Source organism: Pavona decussata, unplaced genomic scaffold (genome assembly GCF_977016875.1).
Source record: "Pavona decussata unplaced genomic scaffold, jaPavDecu1.1 SCAFFOLD_254, whole genome shotgun sequence".
In the NCBI taxonomy this organism is placed as follows: Eukaryota; Metazoa; Cnidaria; class Anthozoa; order Scleractinia; family Agariciidae; genus Pavona; species Pavona decussata.
The window spans coordinates 2,876,930-2,902,564 of record NW_028145657.1 but is presented as its reverse complement, the minus strand read 5'-3'; the positions used below and the strand labels follow the sequence as shown (position 1 = coordinate 2,902,564).

The 25,635-nt window shown below is 38.9% G+C and overlaps 2 protein-coding genes across 3 annotated transcripts; both read left to right on the top strand.

The window, feature by feature from the left end:
- The first annotated feature begins 676 nt into the window (after positions 1-676).
- LOC146456594 (acyl-coenzyme A synthetase ACSM4, mitochondrial-like) lies at positions 677-20,699 on the top strand. Of its 2 annotated transcripts, XM_085092687.1 has the most exons (16): positions 677-800; positions 5,655-5,769; positions 6,352-6,452; positions 7,968-8,080; positions 8,518-8,654; positions 10,276-10,343; positions 10,846-10,900; positions 11,444-11,565; positions 12,607-12,967; positions 13,788-13,868; positions 14,327-14,428; positions 15,754-15,805; positions 16,402-16,477; positions 17,966-18,065; positions 19,047-19,166; positions 20,123-20,699. In XM_085092687.1, exons 2-16 carry the CDS (start codon positions 5,674-5,676, stop codon positions 20,201-20,203), a joined length of 1,665 nt encoding a protein of 554 aa, XP_084948813.1. In that variant the 5' UTR covers positions 677-800; positions 5,655-5,673; the 3' UTR covers positions 20,204-20,699. The 2 variants fall into 2 exon arrangements, with proteins under 2 accessions (XP_084948813.1, XP_084948812.1); XM_085092686.1 differs by lacking the exon at positions 20,123-20,699 and having other exon boundaries at positions 19,047-19,431.
- A 1,659-nt stretch (positions 20,700-22,358) lies between these two features.
- Positions 22,359-25,592, top strand: LOC146456593 (uncharacterized). The gene is made up of 2 exons (XM_085093044.1): positions 22,359-22,850; positions 24,494-25,592. The coding sequence occupies exons 1-2, from the start codon at positions 22,539-22,541 to the stop codon at positions 24,770-24,772; spliced, it is 591 nt and encodes a 196-aa protein (XP_084949170.1). The 5' UTR covers positions 22,359-22,538; the 3' UTR covers positions 24,773-25,592.
- Positions 25,593-25,635: the final 43 nt, after the last annotated feature.

Sequence of the window (25,635 nt, the reverse complement as noted above, 5' to 3'; positions counted from 1 at the left end):
AGCTAAGCGAGATTCAATTGCAGAGAGACCAAATCTGATAAATGCACTGGTACCCCCAACTGTATAACTACTGTTGTTGTTTTGCTTCTTCCTTTGCATGGCCACGGAACTTGATTCCAAGCAGCAAAAAGCTCTTTTTCCAGTTCAACATGAGCAAGAAAACAGTGAAAGCTGACAGAGCTCAATATGGAGTTTGCGAAAACTGCGTAATAACTTTGGAGCATCATAACTTTCCACAACTGTTTAAGACTTTCTCCAACAACAAATAGCTGAGCTTTAGACATTTTTCGGGTAGTATTTGAACCATATCATACTGGCAAAAGTGACGCGGAAAGCAGCCGAGAAAAAATTCACTTAAGTGTCTGAGTACATATTCGTAAAGTGTAAGCTTTTTTCATTCATTCAACTGTAGCAACGCACGCAGCACCACGCCTTTTTGACTCTACTGTGAGAGTCATGTGATCAATATGCCGCTTATTTCAACTTTCCTGGTCTTCTTTTAATTATTGCCTTATCGTTGTGAGAGTCTAATTCCTTAAATGTGGGCACTGAGGATACATTCCATGGCACAATTTTAGAATTTGGACGCCATTTTGAACGGGTAGGAAAAAAATTCTTAAGCTTTGCCGTAGTGCCCTGTAATCAGTTTTGTTTAGTCTCCCGTTCTTTGTGTCGTCACGCAACGCTCCTCCTCCTTTTCTTCCTTCTGGGGAGGAGTGCTGCGTGACGACAGAAAGAACAGCTGGCTGAGTAGGAGCATACAAGACATAGATCCAGCTGGTTTTTTACTTTTGACTGAGGTGAGTGTACCAGAGGATCACACATAACCCTCTATGGTCATGTTTCCCGACGAAATCGAAAGTCGTTTCCACTAGAGCAACGATTTCGAAACGATTTGCAAATAACAGGGGCACTCAGGCGAATCATTTACGTGAATATGTGTCTGTATGGTCATGATTACATGTAGTCACCTTGATTATTCGCATCTAGTTGTGAAGAACAACTACAGTTGCCTGGCATAGTCTTGTTTCTCAAACTGTGCAATCTTTCTTCATCTATCGAAAGTGAGCCTCTGTAGTTTGAAATATAATACATTCCGCCTGACATTCAAATTCACGGTCGTAAATAATCTTTGTTTAGCGCCAACCCTTTACAAACACTGTACAAGTTACTAACGCGAATTGTCCAAAAAAGGAACAAAATGGTCTTTAAGTTCTCATAGAAAGGCTCCGGCATATGCATGTTAAGATCTGAAACTTGTTGACTGCAGGCGCATGAATACAATGAAACTACCGTAGTTGATATTATCACGAAATGCGTTGGTGAAAATTAATCCTTCATTGAACTCGGCCTGCTGGCGTGCTGCGCTATCGTGTTCGATCAATTTATTTCCCACGGAAAATTGTTTTACCGCGGCCACAAAACGTGTTATTTCTTCAATGCAATCTTTCACAAAAAATGTTAAAGAAGAAAGGGAAAGGATTCTGCAGGGATATTTCCATCCAGTGAATATTGATGAACATTGCAGTGGAAATTTAATCCGGCGCTGAACGCAAACTTTCCCGATGTATGCAAATTTTGCTCCAGCAAACTCCGTCTTACGTCATCCTGTCTTTTAACCTGTTGTTGCCTAGCAACCTTCCCTTTGTCTGAATTCGCGCGGCTCAGCTTCCAAGCGCAGGCCTCCGGCCCGACAAATTTATTAACCTCGCTACGCGATCGGGCCTTCGGCCCTCACTTCACGAGGAATCAACCAAAAATTGCAGCGATCGGAAATCTGTGGTCTTTCGCGGTTGCTAATTCTTTAAGATCAGTACAGCACCGTTTCAACCACCGTAACCCTAAGCTTAACTTATGAGTGTCTAGTGTACCATCACTTTCACTTCACTTATTCAAGTTGACACCAAGCGGGTGAAATGAGCCGGCTAGTGTACCATAGCCTGCGGGAATAGGGCGCGCGCGTGACATGCGATCCCTTCCGCTTTCTAGCGTCTACCACGTAGGCTAGGTCACATCGAACGTTCCGTTTTCGAACTCAAATGTTCGATTAAGTTCGGTTATGTTCGGTTATCGAACAAAATCGAACTCACAAAAAAATTATGCATCAAACAAAATCGAACGTTTGGTAAAGTGCAATTTTTTTTCATTTTGTCCAATCGCTGAACCGGAAATGAACGCAGAACAAAAACTATCGAACAGCATCGAACGTTTGGGTTTTCAAACCTAAGTGAGTAAAATGATTCAGAATTGAGAAGTTCGTAAAGGCCATCTAAATTTTTAACACTTCCTTTATTTTCATATTCCAAATTACATTTTTACACTTCGTTGATTGTTCATTACGCCAAGGGAAAAAATTTTCTTGTTCACAGAAAGTTGAATCATGTCGGGAATCATAGTAAAATAGATTTTGTCGTTCCATTTAATCATCTTGATCATGAGACAATTGCGCTACCCGCGTTCCGTCTTGAATCGTGGCATGAATTCCCTTGGATTCCAGCGGGTTTTGGAGGGGGGGGGGGGGGGGGGGGGCTGAAGCGAATGCGTTAGCGTGAGACAACTTGAGGGATCAGAGGAAGCATGCTAGAAATGCATCAAAAACTGTCAACACTGATGTAAATTTTGAATTGTCTCAACTAAAATGTGCTTTCTTTTTTTTTTGAAGTAAGGAGTCAATGCTTACGCGTAACGGCGTTAAGTAGCTTCCATAAATGAACGCCTTTGTGCAAAAACTCCCTCGAACTTTTTCAGTGATGAAACATTATCTTCGTGAAACACCAATCCAAGAACGAATGAAAATAAAAAAAAACAGCTGAAATTTTATTATTTCACGGTTGAAATCTAGTCGTCCGTTCAGCAGCAAAGCCAACGAAAAATTAAACTGTTTGAAATTGTCGGGTTTCTCGGAGAAAACCTTAATATTGTAAAATAGCAACCCGCTTGCAGCTGCAAGGGAGGGGCGGGGAGTCTTCTTTGAACGAATCTTTATTTCTCTGATGGCAGCTTAGCACAGCTCTGACTTACAACTGAACTCTAACGTTATTTGCGAACCTCACCATATACTATAATTGTGGACATGTTTGGGTTTGCTGACCAAGGGAGCTCTAGTTTCACACTCAACTGCTTAACTCAATGTGCGAAAACATACCTACATGCTTGACAATAACACGTGGAGGACCACCAATGTAAACTCCATAACAAAAGTACAAAGTTAGGCAATAAACACAAACAAGAATCACAGGGCCAATACAATCCAATGTCAGCTTAAATCCTCAAGCATGCCTACTTAAAAATACCACACCTAAACTCGACAAACCCTTTCAGAAGACAGTACTACTCAAAAGCTAAAGAAATGCCTCTACAGGCTCAAACTTGAATAAAACTTGAATGACCTTAACCCTTTTCATCCCAACAACACATATATCTGACGAAAACACCGTTCTTGCTTCTATGAATTGCTCCTTGTTTAACTTAAGCTACAACGTCATGATAATGTGTGAATGACACCAGCTGATGTATATTTCCATCATCAAACCCAGCAAACCGATTACGCCTCCCGATTTTCGCTGCATATCACCGTTCGTTTGGCAACAAAGTCCTAAATGCCAATTGTTCGGCCAAATAATAACATCAAAAATTACACTTATTTATAGTCAATTTTTAATTCAAATAATTTGTTCAAAAATGAAAAATCTATATTTACAGCAAACCTCAAGGTCAGACCTTGGTATCTGACTGGAAGTTTTCCTCTCAACGCTTTCCGAGGGCTATATTTCAGCCATTTTATCAGACCCAGTCTTGCGTATCTCACGTTACCTCGTTTACGCCCGAAAAGAATTCTGGGTAATTCAGCCATAGCGCGAGCGCAGAACGCCCGCTTTTCCATTTCATAGTTTTTTAATTCAGCCATAGCGCGAGCGTAGAACTCCTACTCTTTCCATTTCATATTTTTTTTTATAAGTGTCGAGCCACCCAGTACCACCAGCAAAATTTCGAATCCATTGAATATTTTACTACTCCAAACTCGCCCAAATTGCCTTGGCAGGTCCTGGAATCCATCCACAAAACGGCCAGAGAGGCAACTTCACTCGTGGGCCTCCATGTCTGCTACACAGCATGTTTGGCGGCTCAGTCAGCATGAAATCACCTCTCACCTCTGTTTTCTTTCAGAGGATTGCCTCTACCCACATTCCAGCTTAATGATGCCAGAATGGGGGATTCTGCAGAGGAAAATGGCTCGAGAAACACTTATAAAGCGATGATTTTACCAGATTCGTGCTCGTGTACTCGCTCGAAACAAACAACGACACGTCACTTGCATCACGGGACAATTTAGCCTGAGCCCAAAGTTTTTTAAGACCGCAGATATTTTTATTTCATCTCCATTTATGGAGAAATTAAGTGGCTCAGACTATTTATTGCCAAAAAGTCATTGAAAAAAATACCACACACCTGGTATTTAAAGGGTTAAACAAAGAGCAAACTCTAACCGAGAAATGCCTTTAAACGTAAACCCTTAATTGAAACTAGTAAAAAGCGCTCTAACAAAAATGATTCCTTTTGACTTTCTAACAATATACTTAATAATATGTAAGGTAGGTTGTTTCTGTAAGTGATGGATATGGTTAAGTAAAATAAAACAATATATTTTTAACCATCCAAAACGTGGGAGGGGGATGGGGGGGCTAAAGCTCCCCCAGCCCCTCCTCCTCCGCGGTCCCTGAACATTAACTCCCCGCCAGATCTCCATCCGCCCTTAGGGTCATTTACCGGATTTCCTGATCCTGCCACTGTACTAAATCGGGACAAAAATAAGCAGATAAGTCAATTTATTTGAAAAATATGTAAGGAGCTAAGTTGCTAAATGACGCAAATAAAAGTGTCCTAAAACTCACAATGATATTTCGTGTCCGTCTCGATTAGCCGGTGTTTTGTGTGGGTAAACTGCATGTAAAGATTGCAATACGGTCCCTTCGGCTAAGGAGGTCGTACACAGTAAGTATTCAAAACCGTATACGTGTAAGGAAAACATAAGGCCGTGGCAGATTTATAAGGTGCGTATGAGCATCAGTATACGTCAGGCTGTGTGTTGTAACGGGGCTTTTGGGGGCATTTTAGTTCTGTGGCTAAGAGAGAGGTGCCCTGCTAACTTCCGGGATCTTCTTCCTCACAGGAACATAGCGTTTATTGCAGATCTTGACTCATTCTGTTACAGGCAGAACTCAAGAGCTTTTACTGAAGAACATTTGTCATATGAGACCCGTAGCCAAAAGTTTTACGACAACTCGATTTCACATGCGTCAGCTTAACAACTGGAGGAAATTCCTTGAAGGAATACTTTTCGCACCTTTGCAAACTGAAGCTCATTTCTTATTCGAAAGAACAGCAGATGTTTAACACCTATGTGTTTTACTTGACGGTTACAAGGACTCCGATATTTCCTAAACTGAGTAAAATCTATTTTTAGTGAAAAATGTCCCGTAACAAACGAAATATATAGAAGGAACCAAACGTTTACTTTTAACTACATATGTACACAGGCCTCATACATCGATCTCCTTAATATACGTAGGTATATCCCTGCGTATACGGTGTCATGGTCATACCATATTACACTTGTTATTTCTTGCTATAATTTCTTTCTTTCTTTCTCGCAGTCGTACTCAAAGCTGAGAAATGGCTGACCCAGTTATCCGAGGAACAAAAGAATTCCAAGTTCCGGAATACTTCAACTTCGCGGACGTCATAGATGAGTGGGCGCAAAAAGAGAAGGTAAAAACTTGCTTATATCGTCCTTCAGATAACATTGCAGTTCTATTTACCCAGAGGTAGTAAAGACAGGGTTGATATTAAGTGTTGAAGTGCATGGACAAGGATGAGGTCTATCTGCGTGACGTTATAGCCGCGCGCCATGTTGGTGTATCGTCAACAAAGAGTCATCAACTTCTTTGTGATGGTGCATCAATATGGCCGTATAATGCGAGCAGAGATCCCTTCGATCTTCCAAGGGGCCTTCCTCTTCTCGACTTTTTTTTTAGGAAGATTGAAAGGATCTTACGCTTACACTTTCATATGCCCTCCAAATAATTCCTCTTTCACATACCTACGGTAGATTTTCGTTTGGTCTGTTCGAGACATTTTGAAAGGCCCTTTGAAAAAAGGAAAATGACAGTTTTCCCGACTCTTTTCTATACTGCGGCTCGCGGAATCCCTACACTTTTATATATCTGCATACTGAAAAAAGGGTAAAAAGGAACTATATGGGGATCCTATTTCACGAACAAGATGTCGTTTCTTATAAGTGATCGATGTAGCTGGACTCTGCTGGAAAATAATTTACCTGTTTCACTGCAGGAAGGCAAACGACGAAGCGATACCCCGGCTCTGTGGTGGATCGACGGCGAAGGCAACGAAGTTAAGTGGAGCTATCAAGATGTGTCATTGAACTCTAAAAAGTAAGACACTCAATTAATCCTTTTCAAAAATCCAGCAAGCTGGAAGGTACATTATAGGTCAAAAACTATCACTTGCAAGCTGGAAGGTACATTATAGGTAAAAAAAAATCACTTGTGGTGTCCGCAAAATGGGACAGTGGCGAGAATTGCGGCGTTGATTCTTCATTATGGTTCCGCCATCTTGAATTTCTCGTAATATATCAAACACGAGAAGGTGTGTTTCATCTGATATCCAAACACTGAGAAGTAGGTTAAAAAAACGAAGCGCAGCGGGGTTTTTTTAAACGTCGTTCGAGGTTTGATATAGGTCCTCAAATGATTAATAATTCTTGGAGAAAGTTCAAGGCTAAAGTTGGCAAAATTACAAATTGTCCTCGTTTCATCGAAAAAAAACAAACAAACAAACAAACAAACAGACAGACAGAAAGAAAAACAGACAGAAGGCTTTCCTAAATGAAAACTTGTAGTAAAAATTGATCAACTCTTTAATTTTTTTGTGAAATGGATTTCCAGTAGCGTTTAGGCATCGGTTCCACAAAGTGATGTGATGTGTGTTTGATCTTATCAATGACCTTTCCACCTCACATTGTGGTTCTACAATCCGTCAAACAAAGTGTGATTCTTCGCCAGGAACTCTCCAATTTCTACCGTCTAAACTGTCGAGTACTTCTTAGAAGTTATTCTTTCGATTTACCTGATCGCTTCAAAAGGGTTAATTTTCTTTCTGAAAACGGCATACTTGAGTCAAAAACATGTAAACAATATGGCCGCTAATTTGAAAGAAGCCTTCTTTTGACTTGAGGCTATGTGACGTCACACAGATAGGGATGAGTGGATTCCCTCGCTACTGGCTTACGGATGGAAAAATAATGAATTCTGATTGGGACGTTTTTGTTGAAGACAATGAAAAGAATAGAGGACAAAAATATCCTTTCTGGAAGAGAACAGAATTTAATTCAGGCTCAATTAATTTATTCATTGCAATTTGTGACTACAATGAAGAAAACAAAAAACGACGACGAACAAAAAGATACCCGACCGAAATTTTGACACGATCTGCCCTGAGGGCATCCCGCGTAAAAATAACGGTTCTTAAAAGTTTAAGTTCAAATGTGAACATAGCCTGTTAATGGTTAACTAGTATTTTACAGTTATAAGATACATGAAGGTTAAAAAGTAACGGCTCTTAAAAGTTTAAAACGGAACTTAAACATAAATAGTTTGTCTTCTTTCGTTTAAGGTCCTTATTTTAACCAAACAGTGCTAAGGGCATCAATGGACAAATAAAAAGCTGCTTCGTTATATATATCTACTAATGCACTAAACGACCCGTTGCATAGGTAAACATGGCAACAACAAAAGTAACCTAGAAAACTGAAATTAAATGCCTGGACTGGCAGAAATGTTAAGAATCATTCGTACAAACAGATCAGAGTGAAAAACAAATGTTGAGAACGCTAAGAACGATTCAGTTATATGCGCACATTATTACTTTACAGCTCATTTCTCTTACAGGACTGCCAATGTGTTATCCACCGCAGCACATATCAAACCGGGAGACCGAGTGGCGGTGATTTTACCGACAATTCCAGAGTATTGGCTGCTACAAGCTGCTTGTTTAAGAACAGGTATTGCATTTCATGCAAGGTTACAGCAGAATACGCAAGGTGTCAGAAAACAATATACCGAAACTAACTTGTAAAGTTGTGGGCAAGATTAATGGCACTTTCAACTCCTGTTTCTCATCATTATTAAGCATTTTCACAGATTCATGTTACAACTCATCTCATCTCAATCCATCCATCCATCCATTCATCCATCCATCCATCCATCCATCCATCCATCCATCCATCCATCCATCCATCCATCCATCCATCCATCCGTCCGTCCGTCCGTCCGTCCTTCTGTCCGTCCGTCCGTCCGTCCTTCCATTCATCCATCCATCCTTACTTCCATCCATCCATTCCGTATCTTCCTTCCTTCCTTCCTTCCTTCCTTCCTTCCTTCCTTCCTTCTTCTCCTTCTATCCAGAAACCAGAGAATAACCAGGGAATTTTTTCTACAGGTGGGGTATACGTCGTACTACCAATCACTATTGGGCCTAAAGAACTTGAGCGGAGAATTGCAAAAGCCAAACCAGTGTGTATAGTAGCTGCTGCTTCTGACCAGATTGAGAAAGAATTGCTGGATGTTGTTGATCAGGTTCGTTTTAAACATTAGCGTTTCAAAAAATTCAAAACACTCAGTAACAGAAAAAAATAAGGGCAAAATAAACCAGTAATAATCAAACATTAGGGAGTGCGTTCAATGATCTCGATCCCAGGCTCTCTCTTCTTTGCCAAGTTGGTGATGATGTTCATCCTCCCCTGCAAAATCTGCGACAGGGGATGCCAGATACGCGTCCCAAGATCCATTCATTCAATCACGTTGTCCTATACAATCTCGAATCCAATCTGTATTAGAAGTGCGTTCTTTCTACCTCTCCATTTCTACGGAGACGACGTCTCAGCCTTCCATGACACACAAAATTCAATTGATACAAACATCTCGTTTACCATCGAGTCCGAATGTAACGGAAAGATTTCCATTCTCGACACTCTGGTCTCCCGTAGAAGGAGTCATCGCTGTTGATGTTGTCAGAAAGCCCACCTATACAGACAGATACTTAGATTTTAATTCCCATCATGACAGTCAACGCAAGGTCAGCACAGCATCAACTCCTCTGCACAGAGCCCTTAATCTACCAAATTCCTTCGAAGGAAAAAAGCGGAACTTAATTATGTTCATGCAGCTCTGGAGTCCAACGGTTATCCACCTAAGTTTATCTAAAACGTACAGGCTAAAAAAACCCGATCCTCAACAACAAGTGTATCCCCAGCGGAACTTGTTAGAATGTTTTTCAAGATGGTTGAACCAACCGAATTAAGCAAGTCTTTCGCTTCTCTCCCTTACATCAAAGTAGTAACTGAACCTTTGACACGTATCCTCAAAAAACACGATCTATCACAGTTGTAACCAAACCATTTACCACACTACAACAACAGTTCCCAGCTCCGAAATTTCGACCTTCGATGGAATCGTAGACCAACTTCGTGTATAAAATTCCCTGTACAAATTGTTCGTGGTGTTATACAGTGTGCGTCATGCCTAAGGAATTGGAACTGAATACGCCATTGCGCGCGCTGTAGTAGGACAGTTTCACTTGACTGGGGTCCTTTTCCCCACGTATTTCGTAAATAAAACGGTTGTTTTACATTATCCCAAACGTCCTACTAGAACTTTATTTTTCTTTTTTTTTAACGAAAAAAACGTTCCCTGACGTTTCGACAACCTCATGTCATCATTATCAAAACGGTGAAAGAATTAACATAAGTGACATATATATTATGTCTTTCACCGATGACATGAGGTCGTCGAAACGTCATGTAACGTTTTTTTCGTTAATTTTCCTTTCAAAATGTTTCTCAAAATCGATCTTGATGTGAAATGTAATTGTTATGATTAATTGGTAACAGGACTTCGTGTCGCCCAATTCAGTCTGTAATCATACTCGTGATTAAACAAATTGATTATGAGCATTAAAAGGACATGATTTGATTACAGACCGAATTGGACTCCACTCAGTCCTGTTACCATTATTAATTGTATCAATCATTGCAAGCAAAATTGGCCACCCTGATTAAATCAAGCTATTCAATACACCTTGCAAGCGTTTACATCAAACAAGCTAATAGAACGGAACGATGCCTTGTTAATAATCTAGTGGTCAAAGTATAGTGTACCGATTCCCTGAGTGTTCATTAACCTATGGTTTCGTTTTCAGGTTGCTAATTCTGGTCAAATACATTTGAGAAGCAGAATTTTGGTCAACAGAATGCAAGAAGAGGAAAGGTAAAGTCAAAATTTAAAAACATTTTAAAACTGAATTTACGGTTTATGACTAAACTTTAACTTCAACTTTATAACGTACATCACATTCAGGGAAATTCTTTACAAAGAATATATATTATTAATAAAAGCAAACAATAAGCAAGAACCCGCACAACGAAAATGCCGCAGGTATACGCAGGATTTGTAAAAGATCTAATCAGCCAAAATATAAATGACTCAAATTTCTGCAAGGCTGGACTGCGTAGAAAACTTAACACGACAGCGACATGATAGAGACCAAACCAAGAATCAACAGAATGTGGCAACCGTGGACAGCTGAGAAAATAAACTGAATACAAATGCAATGAGGAGTCTCACAGAAAGCAGAAAAGCTTGTAAAGATATAGATGTCTCTTGTCTGAGAGTTATCATGCTGCATTTATAGGACGTTATATTAGCTAATAAACTGTTAAAATATTTCCTGTGTATTAAAAACTATGTATTTTGAACTTTTCTATGTTAGGGAAGGTTGGCTATCATTTGAAAAACTTTTTCAAACAGCAAGTTGTGATTACCAGGTATGTACAACAGATTATGCTTTTAATAAACTGCGTAATTGGACAATTGTATGTCAGTGAACATTATCTTGTTGCCATCTAAACGCTTTGAGATATATCTGATATATAATTGCCCGTTCCGAAGTTCATAAAGGGACTGGGTCCTAGTTTACACATTGTTAAAATTACGTCATATGAAGAAATCAACCCATTGCCAGAAGGATCACATAAAATTTAGCAAGTTTACCAAGTTTGGTTACGTTTCATTGCGTACGTAGTAACCAGGCTGTGACCTGTCAAAGGCCACCCAAATTCCATACAAATGTCTCTAATTCTGAGATGGCATCCCCCCAAATTCATATAAAGTCTTTCATTTTTCCTATATTTGAAAGCCTTCTACATGGTTGCAATCTTATGGCGAAAGTTCAGACTTGGCAAACTGGCTAATTTTAATGTAATCTTCTTCTGATTAAAAGAAAATTGAAAAACTCGTCTCCAAAATCTCAATTTGAACTCCGAAACGGGCAAAATCTTAGCCAGTCTTGTGGTTGTTTTCCTTGCTAGTCCATGAAGACGTTAAGCTCGGCACCCTGCTTTATATGCTTCACCAGTGGTACAACTGGAAATGCGAAGATGGTCGAGCATTCACATGCCAGCATGGGGATCGGGGGAACAGGAATGCAAATGTACGTAAAGGGTTCGTTAATAACTTGATTATAACCACGAAGATCATCCAGTTATGAAGTTTGCCTTGTTCCATCAGTGCTTTAAAGTTGTTTCATCTACTTGATATCATTATTCTTCCTGTCAATAAAAGCGACAAAGAAAAAGTGTCGCTTGGTTGTACTTAGTTACTGTGCTCTGTGAACAGGGTCCTGAAGGTGTAAAATGGGAACTGGGAATGCCCTTTTTTCTTTGGGAAAATGTGACTTTGGCACACTGAGAATGAGATTTGACCATTGGGCCACTGGGAATGGTTTTGACTTATTATCCGTTACACTACCCACCTCGACATGCAAGCCTTTGCGATATGCGGGTAGTGTGTGCCTTTGTTATGGAAAAGAAAAAATATTATCAATATAATAAAACTATTTCACTTCTTCTCGTTTCCAAAGAAACATTGTAAGCGCACCATCAGAACCCTTGGTGACTGCTTAAATGAACTTTTGCAATTTTTCCAATGGAATCAGGGGTTATTTATGAGATTATTAACAAATCAAAAGCTACATACTCATTCTTATCTAGCTAGTTTCACCCACAACGGCAGAACCATAACCAACCCGACCCAAATTGCTAATGGATTTTGTGAGTATTTTACAAACATTGGACCTAACCTAACTGGAAAATTAGCCCCTTTGTCTGACTCTCGTAAAGATTTCTTATCAGGCGCCTGCGAAGTAACTCATGCACAACTACAGGATATTGTTGCAAATTTCAATCTTAACAAATTCCTGGTTATGATGACATTTCCATGCATGAGAATAACATGGAATAATGAAGGTCCGGCCAAACGGATGCGTACGCTATTTACCAGGCCACGAACAGTAACTAAACGAGATCGAGGTAATTTGATCCAACCGAAAACCAAATGCAAGGCTGGTCGGACAGCTAAAAAGGGTAATTTTATTGACCAATATTTCGCTTGGGCAAAACTAACCTTCTTCAGGGGCAGGTATTTCAGGCAAATGATATCGATAGTGAGTTAAATTCCACAAATTTTGTTTCAGAGAGCGTTACGAAGAAACAGACCTTGGTTGGACTGCTACCAGTACCGGTTGGTCTTGTATCCTCCTCGAGAGCTTCTTTTGCGCTTTTTCGGCGGGATCCAGTTCGTTTGCTCATTACAAGAATCTAACTTTGACATCCAGGGAAATGCTAGAGATCCTCGAACAATTTCCCATAACTGACACTAGTTTTAATAACCACAAATACGCGGACGCATTAGATGAAGATGATCTAGAAAGCTTCAGATTTCCCAAACTGAAGAGGTGCTTTCTTGGCGGAGAACCAGTAAAGGAACAAGTAGTGCGAGATTGGAAACAACGCACAGGAGTGGAACTGTACAACTGTTACGGACAAACAGAATCGGTATGCTGGTAAACTTACTATTGTAGGCTTCAGTAAGCGATACTACAACTGAAAAGGCAAAGGTTTTAAAGGCAAAAACAAACGACTGGCTTTATTTAAAATGATCTCCTCAGCAGAAATTTAACACTTTCCAGGTATCCTTGTGACGAATATAGTTCCAACTGACCTCTTCCGAAAGTCTCTAACCCATCAAATTCCATTCCAATTTCCTGCAGGCAGGCTCTCTTTGTCCTGTCCTCTGACCAGTGTCCGGATCAAAGCAATGCGAGGGTCCTTTCCATTTTCCATTCACAGCACCAAACCGCTGCAACCGTCTTCTCCTCTCTTACGTAATAAGCTACTGCTTCCTTAACATTTGGTCAATTTTTCATCTGTGTTGTGGGTGTTTGCTTTTGTCTTAATTTTGTCTTTTCAAACATTAACGTCTTTAATTCAAGGGTTAACCTTGCAAAAGGAATGATAATGTTTCAAATTTTTTCGGTGTACATGCTTGGGCATTAGAAATCCTATAATGAGCCTTTTCCTTTATCCGGCTCCGTGCCTTCGGTAGTGCCGGCTGACAATCGTTCTGAAAAGTAAAATTGTCGGAAGTCTTCCATTACCTCTTTCCAACTGACAAGCGGCTCATTTTCGTGGCTCTGAAGCTCTTCAATTTAGTCTCGTCTTTAACCCTACTCCATTTTTTCTACAGTGCTCAAGATATCTATATCTGCCTTCGACTGTGTGTGCTTTCTCTCCATTTGTGATTAAATGAGTTTTATTTATACTGGATAGAAACTGAAATGTCGTTAACACGGATCACCTTCGTCTCCTCTCACAGAACTTTGTAACTTTTAAAAGAGATACGGATGAGGTACACACAGGATCTGTCGGCACACCCTTTCCTGGAGTAGATTTGCTTGTAAGTAAACATGTCGAGGTTATTCTTATTTGGGGTTACTAGAGATGTTAGTTGGAACTGGACATTAAATAGACACACATACACCGAATAAAATAAAATAAAGTTCTATAAGTACATTTCACAACAGATCAGTGTAAGTTGTGATCAAAGAGTATGAGCTGAAGGTGATTACCACATTACTAAGGCAGCCAATGTTTCCACAGAAGCGTGCTTCTCTCGGAACGTTCATTGCATTTTCTGAAGGTGAAAGAGTAAATAACTTGCGTCCATAAATTATATTTTTCTACGCAAATAAGATTCACAGCCAGGGGATGAGAGCCTGTCGAAAAGTTTGAAACCTCTGATTCCATAAAAAGGAAGGGAGTAACGGAAGAGGGGAGGGGGAGGAATGGGTAATGAATAGACATTCAATAGCATTGCAAGGCGACCATCTCAACTAATTTTCTCCTTTTTTCCAGATCGTTGACGATAATAATCAAGAGGTGCCTCATGGGACATTAGGAAGAGTTGTGCTTCGTGCGAAGCCTTACCGTTATGTGGGATTGTTTACTTGTTATGCGGTGAGAACTTTCTCATTCAGGGATTATTATTTTGTGATTGCTTGCAATGAGGATTTTCTTTAGTTTGACGCTTCGTTAGAAAAACCTTGCTCTATATATATATTGTTCATCAATGTTATTCCATCCGTAAACTGACGATGGCACAGGAGTTGCCGAAACATGTCTTTCAAATTTAAAAGTCTTGTTCTCTTCATTAAGATTGTTCTATATACCGGACCGGTATGTATGGTTTAAACCATAAACGTACGTTCTCGTGTGTTATAACTTGATTATATCACTGCAAAAGGTATTGAAGGAAAGTGGGGGAGGGGGGGGGGGGGTGGTGGGAGAGGTTAGCAACTGGATGAAGAGAGGCATTGCATAGAAATGGCTTTCCAAGAACTGGTCAGATAGGAAGTCATTGTAACTCGGGAACCTGAATTTTATCATACTCTAACAACGAAAATGACAAACTAATTTTCTCCGTGTAAGAATACAAGAATGACTGCCGTTCGTCAAGGCGAAATATTTTGTTCCTACCTTCACACTGGAAGACAGTTCTTTCAGTACATTCCAATGCGCTGGTTTACTACATTTAAAAATGCCTTGCAAATTGATTATGCGTTTATGCTTGAACATGACAAACTGGCACATGCAACATAACAATGCAAAAACCTTGCATTTCCTAAGAAGAAGAAAAAAGGCAATATTTACGCTCAGTGAGAAACGTTTTCGCGCACTGCAAGTACCGGTCTTCGGTCATATTCAGTTGTTTCCCATTTAAAAATTTTAGCCCATAAAAATCATGTCAAAAATTCAAGTTAAATTGATTTATTTACATGACTTGCGGTAATACAATGTCAAAACAACGTTAAAACACGGAGCAAAAGATACTGTCAACTTAAAGTCAATCTCATTGTTGCCAGGAACTGCGTCGCACCAATTTTGCATCGTTCTTAGACGTTTTCATAGCGGCTACAGGGGCTGGCATTATTTTTTACCAGGGTCTCAGTGACTACACTGTTAAACCCGTTTTTCTTGTTGTTAGTGGGGGTGTTGTCGTTGTTTGTTTATTGTTAGATACAAATCAAAATTTTAAACAGAAAATGAAAATGGAATTTGTTTTAGTTTCGCCAGTTTGACTCGTTTTCCAAATACAAATGTTGCTTCCGTTGAACATAGCCTTGATCCAGTTCAGTATTAACTTCTAATTTACTCAAGACTGACACCCATAAAGTGACCACACTCAAGAAGTTGTCACAAAGGGAGCATCAAAGCAAAGCTTTGTTGTGGGCAACTTTACTGAACAATACCACACTGACCTTGGAAAATTGCTTGCTTTGTAGGATGAGCCTGAAAAAACTGCAAAATGTTTTTCTGGAGATTTCTACGTGACAGGTTTGTATTGGCTGCAGAGCCATAGGAATTGAGAGAGTAGGTGAAGAAGGCGAGGCAATGCGTACCCAACACCCCGATACCCAACCCCATTAGTACGCGCTACCATGACATAAATTTCCATGCACTGATGATATACACATTTAGTTTATACACATTATCGTAAAAAGCACAACTAATTCGAGACAACGTACCTATAATTCTCTTCTGATAAAGAGTTTATTTTTGGTGTGGTAAATAGGATCTCTTGGTAGCTAGCAGCGATCATGCATGTAGATTGGTGGAGGCCGGAAGTGGGTAGGCTTTCAAGCGTTCCCCGAAGAGGTTTTCCGTTTTGTGTGAACTTTAGTTTAGACAGCTATCCGCTAGTTTGCTCGTTCTTTCGACGAGTTACAATTCCGGGCTCTATTATTTATTACAAGGTTTTCCTGAGAAAGTCTTTTAGGTTAAGAGTCAATTTATATCAGAAGCTCTTGCAATATTCGAATAAGATTACATTTAGTTAAACATGACATGGAGTCATCGAAACGTAGTGTAAAACTTCTTTCGCTTATTTTTCTTACAATATTCTACCCATTATGTTTTCCGCTCTCTCATAGGTGATTTAGGAAGACAGGACACAAGCAATCATTTTTGGATCGTTGGACGAGCTGACAACATCATCTTCAATAACTCGTGAGGAAATAATTTCATACTGATTTTTGTACGATTATGTGGTCAGAATAGTATAACCCTGATTTAATAAATAAGAGGTCTTCAATTTGGGAATGTCTACAAGATATCAACCGTTTCAGCTTTCATTTCGATAGCCGGATCTACATAATCGATGGAAAGCTTTCCCAATCAATAACAATTAATGACAAATCGATGACCAAACGTTGCTCAAGCTAGAGTTTCTGTGATTGTCTATTGTAATCGACTGTCAAGTCTCAGTTCCCGCGTCTAAAAACGGGTCGATTTCTTTTTTTTTTTCTTCGTCGTAGCCATAAATCTGCACATTAATTTATTCATTAAACTCTTCCCTCTCCTAGTCGGGATTTATTGTTCTGATTGTCTTCAACAAAAAAGCAGGCCAATCAAAATCCTCGTGTCCCCACGATCCTCGTGACTCAAACTATTCCATTAACAAGGATAGTTTTATTAATCTGCGAAGCATACAGTTGAAATAAATGAATCAGCCACAGCATCACGCGTAAATGCTAGTATAGGCATCTTGTTATCAATATCAATCATTTTTGTCTGCAAATGGCTAGGATGGAAATGGATTGCAACTTAAAAAAAAATGGCCAATACTGTGAATTTTGGAGAAAATGCTAAAAACTTATTATACTTTAATCTTCGGTGGAGAAGTCATTTCATATTTTCTTCTTAGGGCTCTAAGAGCAATCAGTTTCACGGTAAAGAAGGTGTTTTTTGTCTAATATTTTAGCTAATTTGGCCAACATACAGCAAAATCTACGTGACAGTGTCCCTTTAAAGAACCTTTAATTATATAATTAACTAACCCACTGAGAAAATAACCATGCACGGTGAAACTTTGATATCTGATTTACAGGCGATGCTGCGAACGAAAGTCAAGGCAGACAACTGTGAAATTTACTTCTTAATTAATCAGAGAAAGTTCGAATATCAACTGACGACAATCGATTCACCGTGATTCTTGAACACTTTTTTGTGATGATCGATGAATCATCGATTGGCCCGGATACCAATGGATGCTTTTAGCGACGGTCCATCGATTACCTTCGATGGATTGGAAAAGTCAGCATCTGTGATGACGCACTCTGTTAAAAGCTTTTCACTTAGCCTCGCTTTCATAATAAGGTTCAAAGCAATTCGGAAATGGCCTAAAGACCTTTATCACACGGCGGCCATGTTGAGTCTCGGGGGAATAATGTTTTTGCACGGCAAGCCTCGCACTGAATTCTCTTCTGGCCGAGGCTAGCCGTTCGAAAACAAAGCTTTTTATTCCCCCAAGACCCAACATGGCCGCCGAGTGATAAGGGTCCATTTTTCGCTGCTCGTCCACTCTATGTCCACTAGCCCGTTCCAGGCTCCTAGAGAGATGAGCGAAGGAGAGTGCGAGGGGACGAAAACACGGGCAAATATCATTGCATATTTTTGCATAAAGTAAAGGTTATTATTTTTATATATATTTTTTAGGATTAATATTAACCCGGTTGAAGTGGAGTTGTGCCTGATAGAGCATCCTGCTGTACGGCATTGTGCTGTGGTCAGCGTTCGTCAGCAAATGGGACAATGGGTATGTCTATAAAAGGATAACCATGTCAATGAATTAATAAAGCATTAAGAAGTTAATTTCACAGTGTCCGTGGTGGGCAGCAACAAGAACATTTTCAAGACGTTTCGCACTACAAGTTCAAACATGATGTGAACCACATACAAGCATGCTATGCATCAATATATAGCGCTAACATCACCATCACAATCTACAATTATTAGGCATACATCAGTATTATATTGTACAATACAGCCAGTATAATAGGAGAATGTTTCGCTGCTTCAGTGGCTGATGTAGACCACAACTTGATCAGTAATTCGCAACTTTGCGAACACTAGATTTCCTGATGCTAGCAATCTAGATGTCAAAAAATCAAGACTGAGTATTCAACTTAATTCGTTTTCCATTTTTTGTAGCTAACTAGTTGTGGAATTTCCTGAAGCATGATCTACGTAAAATTAGGAAAAAACCTTTCAAAAATAAAATTCACCAATTTTTACTTGCTTTACTTGATAATAAGGATGATTATTTTGATGTCTCTACGTTAATGTTAAAAATTACTATGATTACTATTATTACTATTACGTCCTTTTCATGTAGATACTAACTATCTGTGAACGCATGTGTATACCTATTTAATCTGTTTATTTATTCTATTTATTTACTTGGTTTTACTAATAACCTGTTTTGCTTAATTTAGTTTAAGTTATACAACCCGCCTCGGTTATCTCTGCTATATGCGGGTTGTACATTTTTCTAATTTGTTAAATTTTAAATTATTGAAATAAAATGATTGATTGATTGATTGATTGATTGATTGATTGATTGATTGATTGAAAAAAAAGGAAAAAGATAACTAATGAATGAGAGACCATCACACTTATGTATGAAACTTAAGCATTTGCTAAAGAAAACCTAAAAAGATTTGTGAAGCCTACTTAAGCTATGTTTGTGTGTAATGGCAATTTATTTAAAGCCACCGTCTTGTTTTTATTTCCTTAGAGAATAAAAGCGTTCGTGGAGTTATCAAAAGCATTTAAAAACAGCAACATGGATGAACTTGTGAAAGAACTACAGGATCACGTGACACACAACACGGGCGAATGGATGAGACCAGCGGAGGTTTATTTCTTCTTAATTCTTAGACCTTGTTATCTATACATATTAAGTCTGACAGTCGGATCAAGATGGCGGAAACACTTTTATTCACAAACAACAAGCCTCGTGTTCAACTGCCATATAAGGTTATCATGTCAGTGATAACACAACTAACAGGGGCCCCAAGGAAAATCTAACAGACATACAACCATATAATACTAATAGTCACTACATGCATATGCTGCTTCTGACATTTCCTTATTTTAGCCAAATGTTAATCCTTTACCTTTTTGCCCTCAATTGCCGGCCATCGGTGACCATAGATCATTACATGAATGAAGTAACCGTTATAAACATCGTTACCAAGACCTGAGCTTTTATGATTTTCAAGTACTTATTTGGCTAGGTAATAAAATATAAAATACAGTAAAAGATATAACTTTAACTGGTTGATTAGAGCAAATAAATGATAGCATAACACGTTGCAATTTTATATCCTTCTGTAAAGCAAAATTTTTTTCACACGTGAAGCAAGAATATCGCTTGGATCATTAAATGTTCTAAGTCCGTATGAATTCTCATACTAGAACCAAAGAAATTCTCATTTGTTCATTGGTTAAGTTTTGGCCTTCTTCTGCATTAAATCGTGACCCCAAATGCCTGGATGGCTGCGCGCCTGACAAACCAGATGATGCATTCTTTCTTCGCAGAGCGATTATTCCTCTGAGAAGATAATGCACCCTTAATAAATCACAAAAACAGGAAAGGTAAAGATATAGGAGAGAAACTGGTGAGATAATCGCTTGGTTCTTGAGAGCCTGTTGCGTCAAACTGATTAATCAGTTTACTAACATAGACAATAATTTTAGCTCTAAGTAGCTTTATTATTAGTTTTGTAATTTTGCATAATTTGTATATGAGTACCATGTATACATTGGTCATGAACTTCAGTTCTTTTAAAAAAAGTAATTGTTTTTCAGGTAGAATTCGTGGAAGATTTTCCCAAAAATGCTGTAGGGAAGATTGACAGACGTGAACTGGCCAAGAGGGATTGCCGTTAAGTGAATTAAATATGACATGAACTCAGCAAAAAATGGAAATGAGTGGCAAATCAATGAACTCGACTGATCATTATTCTGTTTGGGGAGATAACACTTCAAATGCTTTTTATTGGACTGTCTTTCAGAGCAAGTTATCATTTTCGTTTTACCAAATCGACGGCAGTTTTCTATGATCTTTACTCTTATAGACCATAAAATGACATCATAAAATGTTCAAAACTCAAATGGAACCACGAGCTGTGGGCGAGTGGCTTCACTGCCACGTTTTGAACATTTTATGGCGTCATTTTACGGTCTATAAGAGTATAAACCATAGAAGACTGTCGCCGATTTGTTTTTTTACAATAACACGAAAAACGTACGAGCGGAATTGGCTTTATTTTCCGTTGAGAAAGCGCACGCGTTACATCTGACTTCATTTTTATTGTCTGTACTCTCGATCTCATCGGCAATAGCTATGAGCTAATGAGCGCGCGGGAATTTTGACTGTTATTGTAAAAAAAAAAAAAAGAAAAAAAAAAGAGAAATTTCTTACTGTGTATGCATAATACGTCGGCCTTGAAATATTGTATTGTCGTCTTTGAATTTCTTTTATTGCGTTCGACGTAGAAAGAACACACTCCTAATACAGATTGGAATCGAGATTGTACTAGTATGGGACAATCAACGAATGAATGGATCTTGGGAAACATGACCAACTTGGCGAGGGAGAGCAAAGAGAGCCTGGGATCGAGATCATCGAACGCACTCTCCAATCTTTGATTTTTACCAGCTTATTTTCTTATTGGCATAGTTTATGGGAGAATAGAATAAGAGTATACATTTAGTATTGTTATAAATGCACTTCAGAAAAATACAGCTATAGTTTATTTTTCGGTATTAGTATACTCTTAACGTCTGCCACCGAGGGACTGAGAGTAGTTTCGTTTACTAGCTGAGACTGGTGAGAAAACAAAACCAACTATTTCCCGAAGGGGCTGACATTACTGCACCTTTCAATAACATGCGGACTCTGAAGTTCAAGATTTAACCAACCGTTACGCTTTTCACTGCCGTCAATCACTGCAGCGGACCTATTAGAAAACAAAAACGTCTGGTTCAGCGAGGTCAAAACGTCACGTTCGTGCGCTGTCATTGGCGTATTTCGATCCACTTTGTCGGTTTCTTTATCTTTTGCGGCCAGTTGGTTATCGCCGTAAATATGATTGACGGCAGTAAAACACGACAGTCATAACTTGAGGTTCAAGTTCAGAGTCCGTTGAAAGGCGCAGTAAGGTCATTATTATACAGCCAAAACAAGCAAACGAACAAAAAACAATTTGAACACAACTTTATGGCTCAGTCGATTTAAAACCCAACCACCCCACACCCCCCCCCCCCCCCCCCCGCCCGAGATAAAACTTCCAACAAATATATCGTGATGAAGAATGCAAAATGGAGCTATCTAAACTGAACCTGGTCGACAAAATTCGATCAGGATCTCGATACAATCGCTGCATTTCTTGATCACATTGTAGTTTCCATTGTCTTGGCTATACATTTCTCCCTTAGAAATTTCATGAATCATCTGAGTCATTTTGTACTATTCTACCATTTTTACCATTATGTATTTTTGATATCTATAAATATTCACATTGTGATTGTAATTTTTATATTGTTTTTTTTTTTTTTTCAGTCCAGCATTTTTATCACGAGCCCCTGGCTCGGGAGATTGGGCGACCACTCCCTATGCCCCCGACTTTAAATAAACATTTTATTGTATTGTAACCGACCAGATGAACTCTTAAAGAATTTGCATTAGAGTGACTGTAAAAATTGATCGTAACATTTTCTCTTTAAACAAAAATGGCTGAATTCTATCCTGCACAGGATACTTTTGAATTTACATAGAAGACAGTGAATTGTTAAAATTTGTATTTAAAAGTGTTTTCAAGTTGATTCTCCTTAGATAATGAGTTTCTTTAATTAAAAGTGTATCATTTACCACTTTTATAGTCAAAGGAAATAGCAGTATAAAATCCCTAAACGTTGAACAGCCCCATTTAAACAAGTTTGAGAAACGTGGAGACCCCCCCCCCCCCCACAAAAAAAGCCGAATTGACCAGTGAACAGGTGATCAAATGTTTATATACCGCCATAATCAACTGTTACCTTGACTAATTAGGGGCTTTGCAACCAGCCAATCGTATTACTTCAGATGGACAAGGGCTGACAAACAAATTGATTCGATTTCGCACAGTTTAAATTTAGTGTCAATATAGTCGTTCCTGTATCCAGAGTGCTGCGAGAATCAGCTGAAGGTACTTCAGTTGTTTCGCAGTGCCAAAAAGAGACAATGATCTTTCAAGCAATTCTTTTTATGTTAGTTATTTCTCGATGTCTTGGTATGGAACAAGTTTATCGTGTGGCTCAAGTTTCAGTCATTTACAACAGGGGTTTACTTGGACACATTATATCAACGTTTAAAACTCGAGGAGTTCTTTCCTGTGCCCACAAGTGCTTGGCTCATCCTTCGAGTAAATCATACAATTATCGTGCTACGCCTGGAGAACATGGTATCTACGAGTTGAACAACAACAAAGAGAATGTCGAGGAAAATTTTGACAGTCAACTTGGAAGTTTATTTGGGCGAATGACGGAAATTCGGGTGAGTTGAAGCTAACGAAAAATGAAGAAAAAATATGGTCATCAACTACAATTTAATTAATAACTGTAAATGAAAAGGTTATCCAAAATTTTCAGTTGTTTAATAGTTGCAAACCTTATGGATGAAGAACGAGCCGCAAAGGATTAAGATGCTCTAGTATTGTGTTAAAAAAAGGAGCCATGGCTTTTAAATAACAACGTGTAACAATCGTTTGCTTTTATTCAAGGTACATTTATTTTCTAAATAATTGACTCGCAATGATATTTTCAGAAACATAAAAAAGCGCATTTGCGTGCTTAAGATAAGTGAATTTTTTTTACTAGTTCGAGAGAGCTCTAACTGAATTTGACTTACCTACTACATGTATATACTTCAATCTGGCTCTGGTCTCGGGCGTCTCAAGAAGAGGATATTCGGAGTTAATTATTTTTGAAACAACGAGTATCAAGTTATTATCGAGCTTTCTAAATCACACTCTGTACATAGACGTCTCATATCCTTCCGGCGTCATCGTTCTTCGTTTCAAGGTATCCATATAAAGGAAAAATTATCTCTGACTGCAGTCTTCCTAAAAAGCCCTCTTTTTGCAGCGTTAATGTAGAATTTTTGTACATCTTCCGATTTCTGAAGAACCAGTCTATTAATTAAAAATTGGTTGCCATGATAACATCAAATGCAATAAACCCTGATCTACCGTGCCAAATGAAATTGGTCCCAGTGCCGTTTGCGTGAATGTTAAAAATGTTATAAACGTCCAAATTCGGTGCGGGCAGAATCCGCCTCCCGGGTCTAGATAGGGTAAATGGTGATAATGATGATGATGATGATAACAATAATGATGATGATGATGATTATGATGATGATGATGATGATGATGGTGATGATGATGGTGATGATGATGATGATGATGATGGTGATGATGATGGTGATGATGATGATGATGATGATGGTGATGGTGATGATGATGATGATGGTGATGGTGATGATGATGATGATGATGATGGTGATGGTGATGGTGATGATGATGATGATGGTGATGGTGATGATGATGATGATGATGATGATGATGGTGATGGTGATGATGATGATGATGATGATGATGGTGATGATGATGATGATGATGATGATAGTAGCCTTCTATTGCGCACGTTACATTACGTTACGTTATTCGTTACGAATAATAACTGAAACCTGAAACAGTTAATAACAATCTAGAGGAGAATATAAATAATAACTAAACATTGAAAACGAATGGTGAAAAATAAAAAAATGACCACCCAACTGCTACGTCTCAAATAAATAAGCTGTTAAGTGACATGCTAAGGCCCAGGTAAGAGGCGGCGCGGCAGGAATTTAATTTGGAGCCACTGACTAGAACGTTCTGTCACCCAAAACACAAACCACCTCGTACTTGGTGGCACATTGAAGTCTAAAAGAATCGTGCGACCTTAGGTTGCATAGGCTATTATTTATTTGTTATGTTTTTAACATTTACCCAGATGCTGCGGAAAGGGAAGCGCAACTTTGATAACAATTATTAGAAATCTTGACTTTAATTCCATTTACTTGAAACAGCAGAAATATCTTAACTTGCTTTTATTACAAAAATGTTTTGTTAACATTTGTTTTCCTTCTATTCTCAGCACCCAAGAAGTTGTATAGATTTGTTAAGGACAGGTGCGAAAACGTCAGGTTTGTATGACATCTGCGACAGCAGCAATAACCATTTCAGAGTGTTTTGTGACGTGAGTTGGGCGTGGACACTAGTCACGTCGCAAAGCTTTCACAACAGAAGAATAAAGCAGTTCACAGCAGTTCCGTTGTACGAAGATGGCTCATTAAACGCAAGCAATCCTAACTGGGACGCTTACCGCCTTCCTTTACAGCAAATGCAAGATCTGAAAGCTGTGTCAAGCCATTGACGAATAACTTGCAATTTCCCAACAAAAGTCTTTGATTATCACAATTATGTTAAGGGGAATTTCTCACAATTCAACATTTTGAATTTTGAGGGTGTCTATACCTGCAAAATCGTCGACTACATGAATGTAAAAACCTACAACTGTTCTCAGTGCACTGTGGCTTGGTGGCAAGAAGCTGGATCGTTTCTTCATCATGACTTGAGCCTAGGAAGCTGTTTCTTTGAAAGCTTTGCAAAAATGATTTCTGTATGGGATGCCGACTACTTTGGTTTTTACGCGCACACCGACAAGTCGTTTTCTTGTAGCCGTGAGGATTCTAGCAGTACAAATCATTGGTTTGGAGCGCACATCTAAAACCAACTCCACTCTTTCTCTTTTCTTTTTCGTGCAGAGAGCCACATTTCCGAGTTCACTGCAGAAATAACACTCAAAATCGTGCGTTTTCACCGGTTTTTGAGAACTACCTAGAAGTAGCGCCTCCCTCCTTATCTCCTTTCCTATAACGGTTCTATACATTCGTTGAGGATCTTTCGGCGGGCAGAATGGAGAATTACTGGGAGGAATATTGAGAAATGAAGTTCCTAGATCTTGCTGATTTCACTTTGCAAGAACAACCAAAAGACAATTTAATGGTCACTACTTCTCATTGGCATGGTATAATGGCTCATATACCATGGCTGATAAGCCAATCACTCCCTGGAGTTGGCATTATGCAATGATCCAGTTTGTAATAAAATAATTTATTACGATAAAAAATAAATAGCTGAGCAATAATAATGATAATAATAATAAACACTGTTTTCACTTGTGTGACTTGACTTTAAATTAAATGGCCTGGGTAGATACGTTTTCAGAATATTATA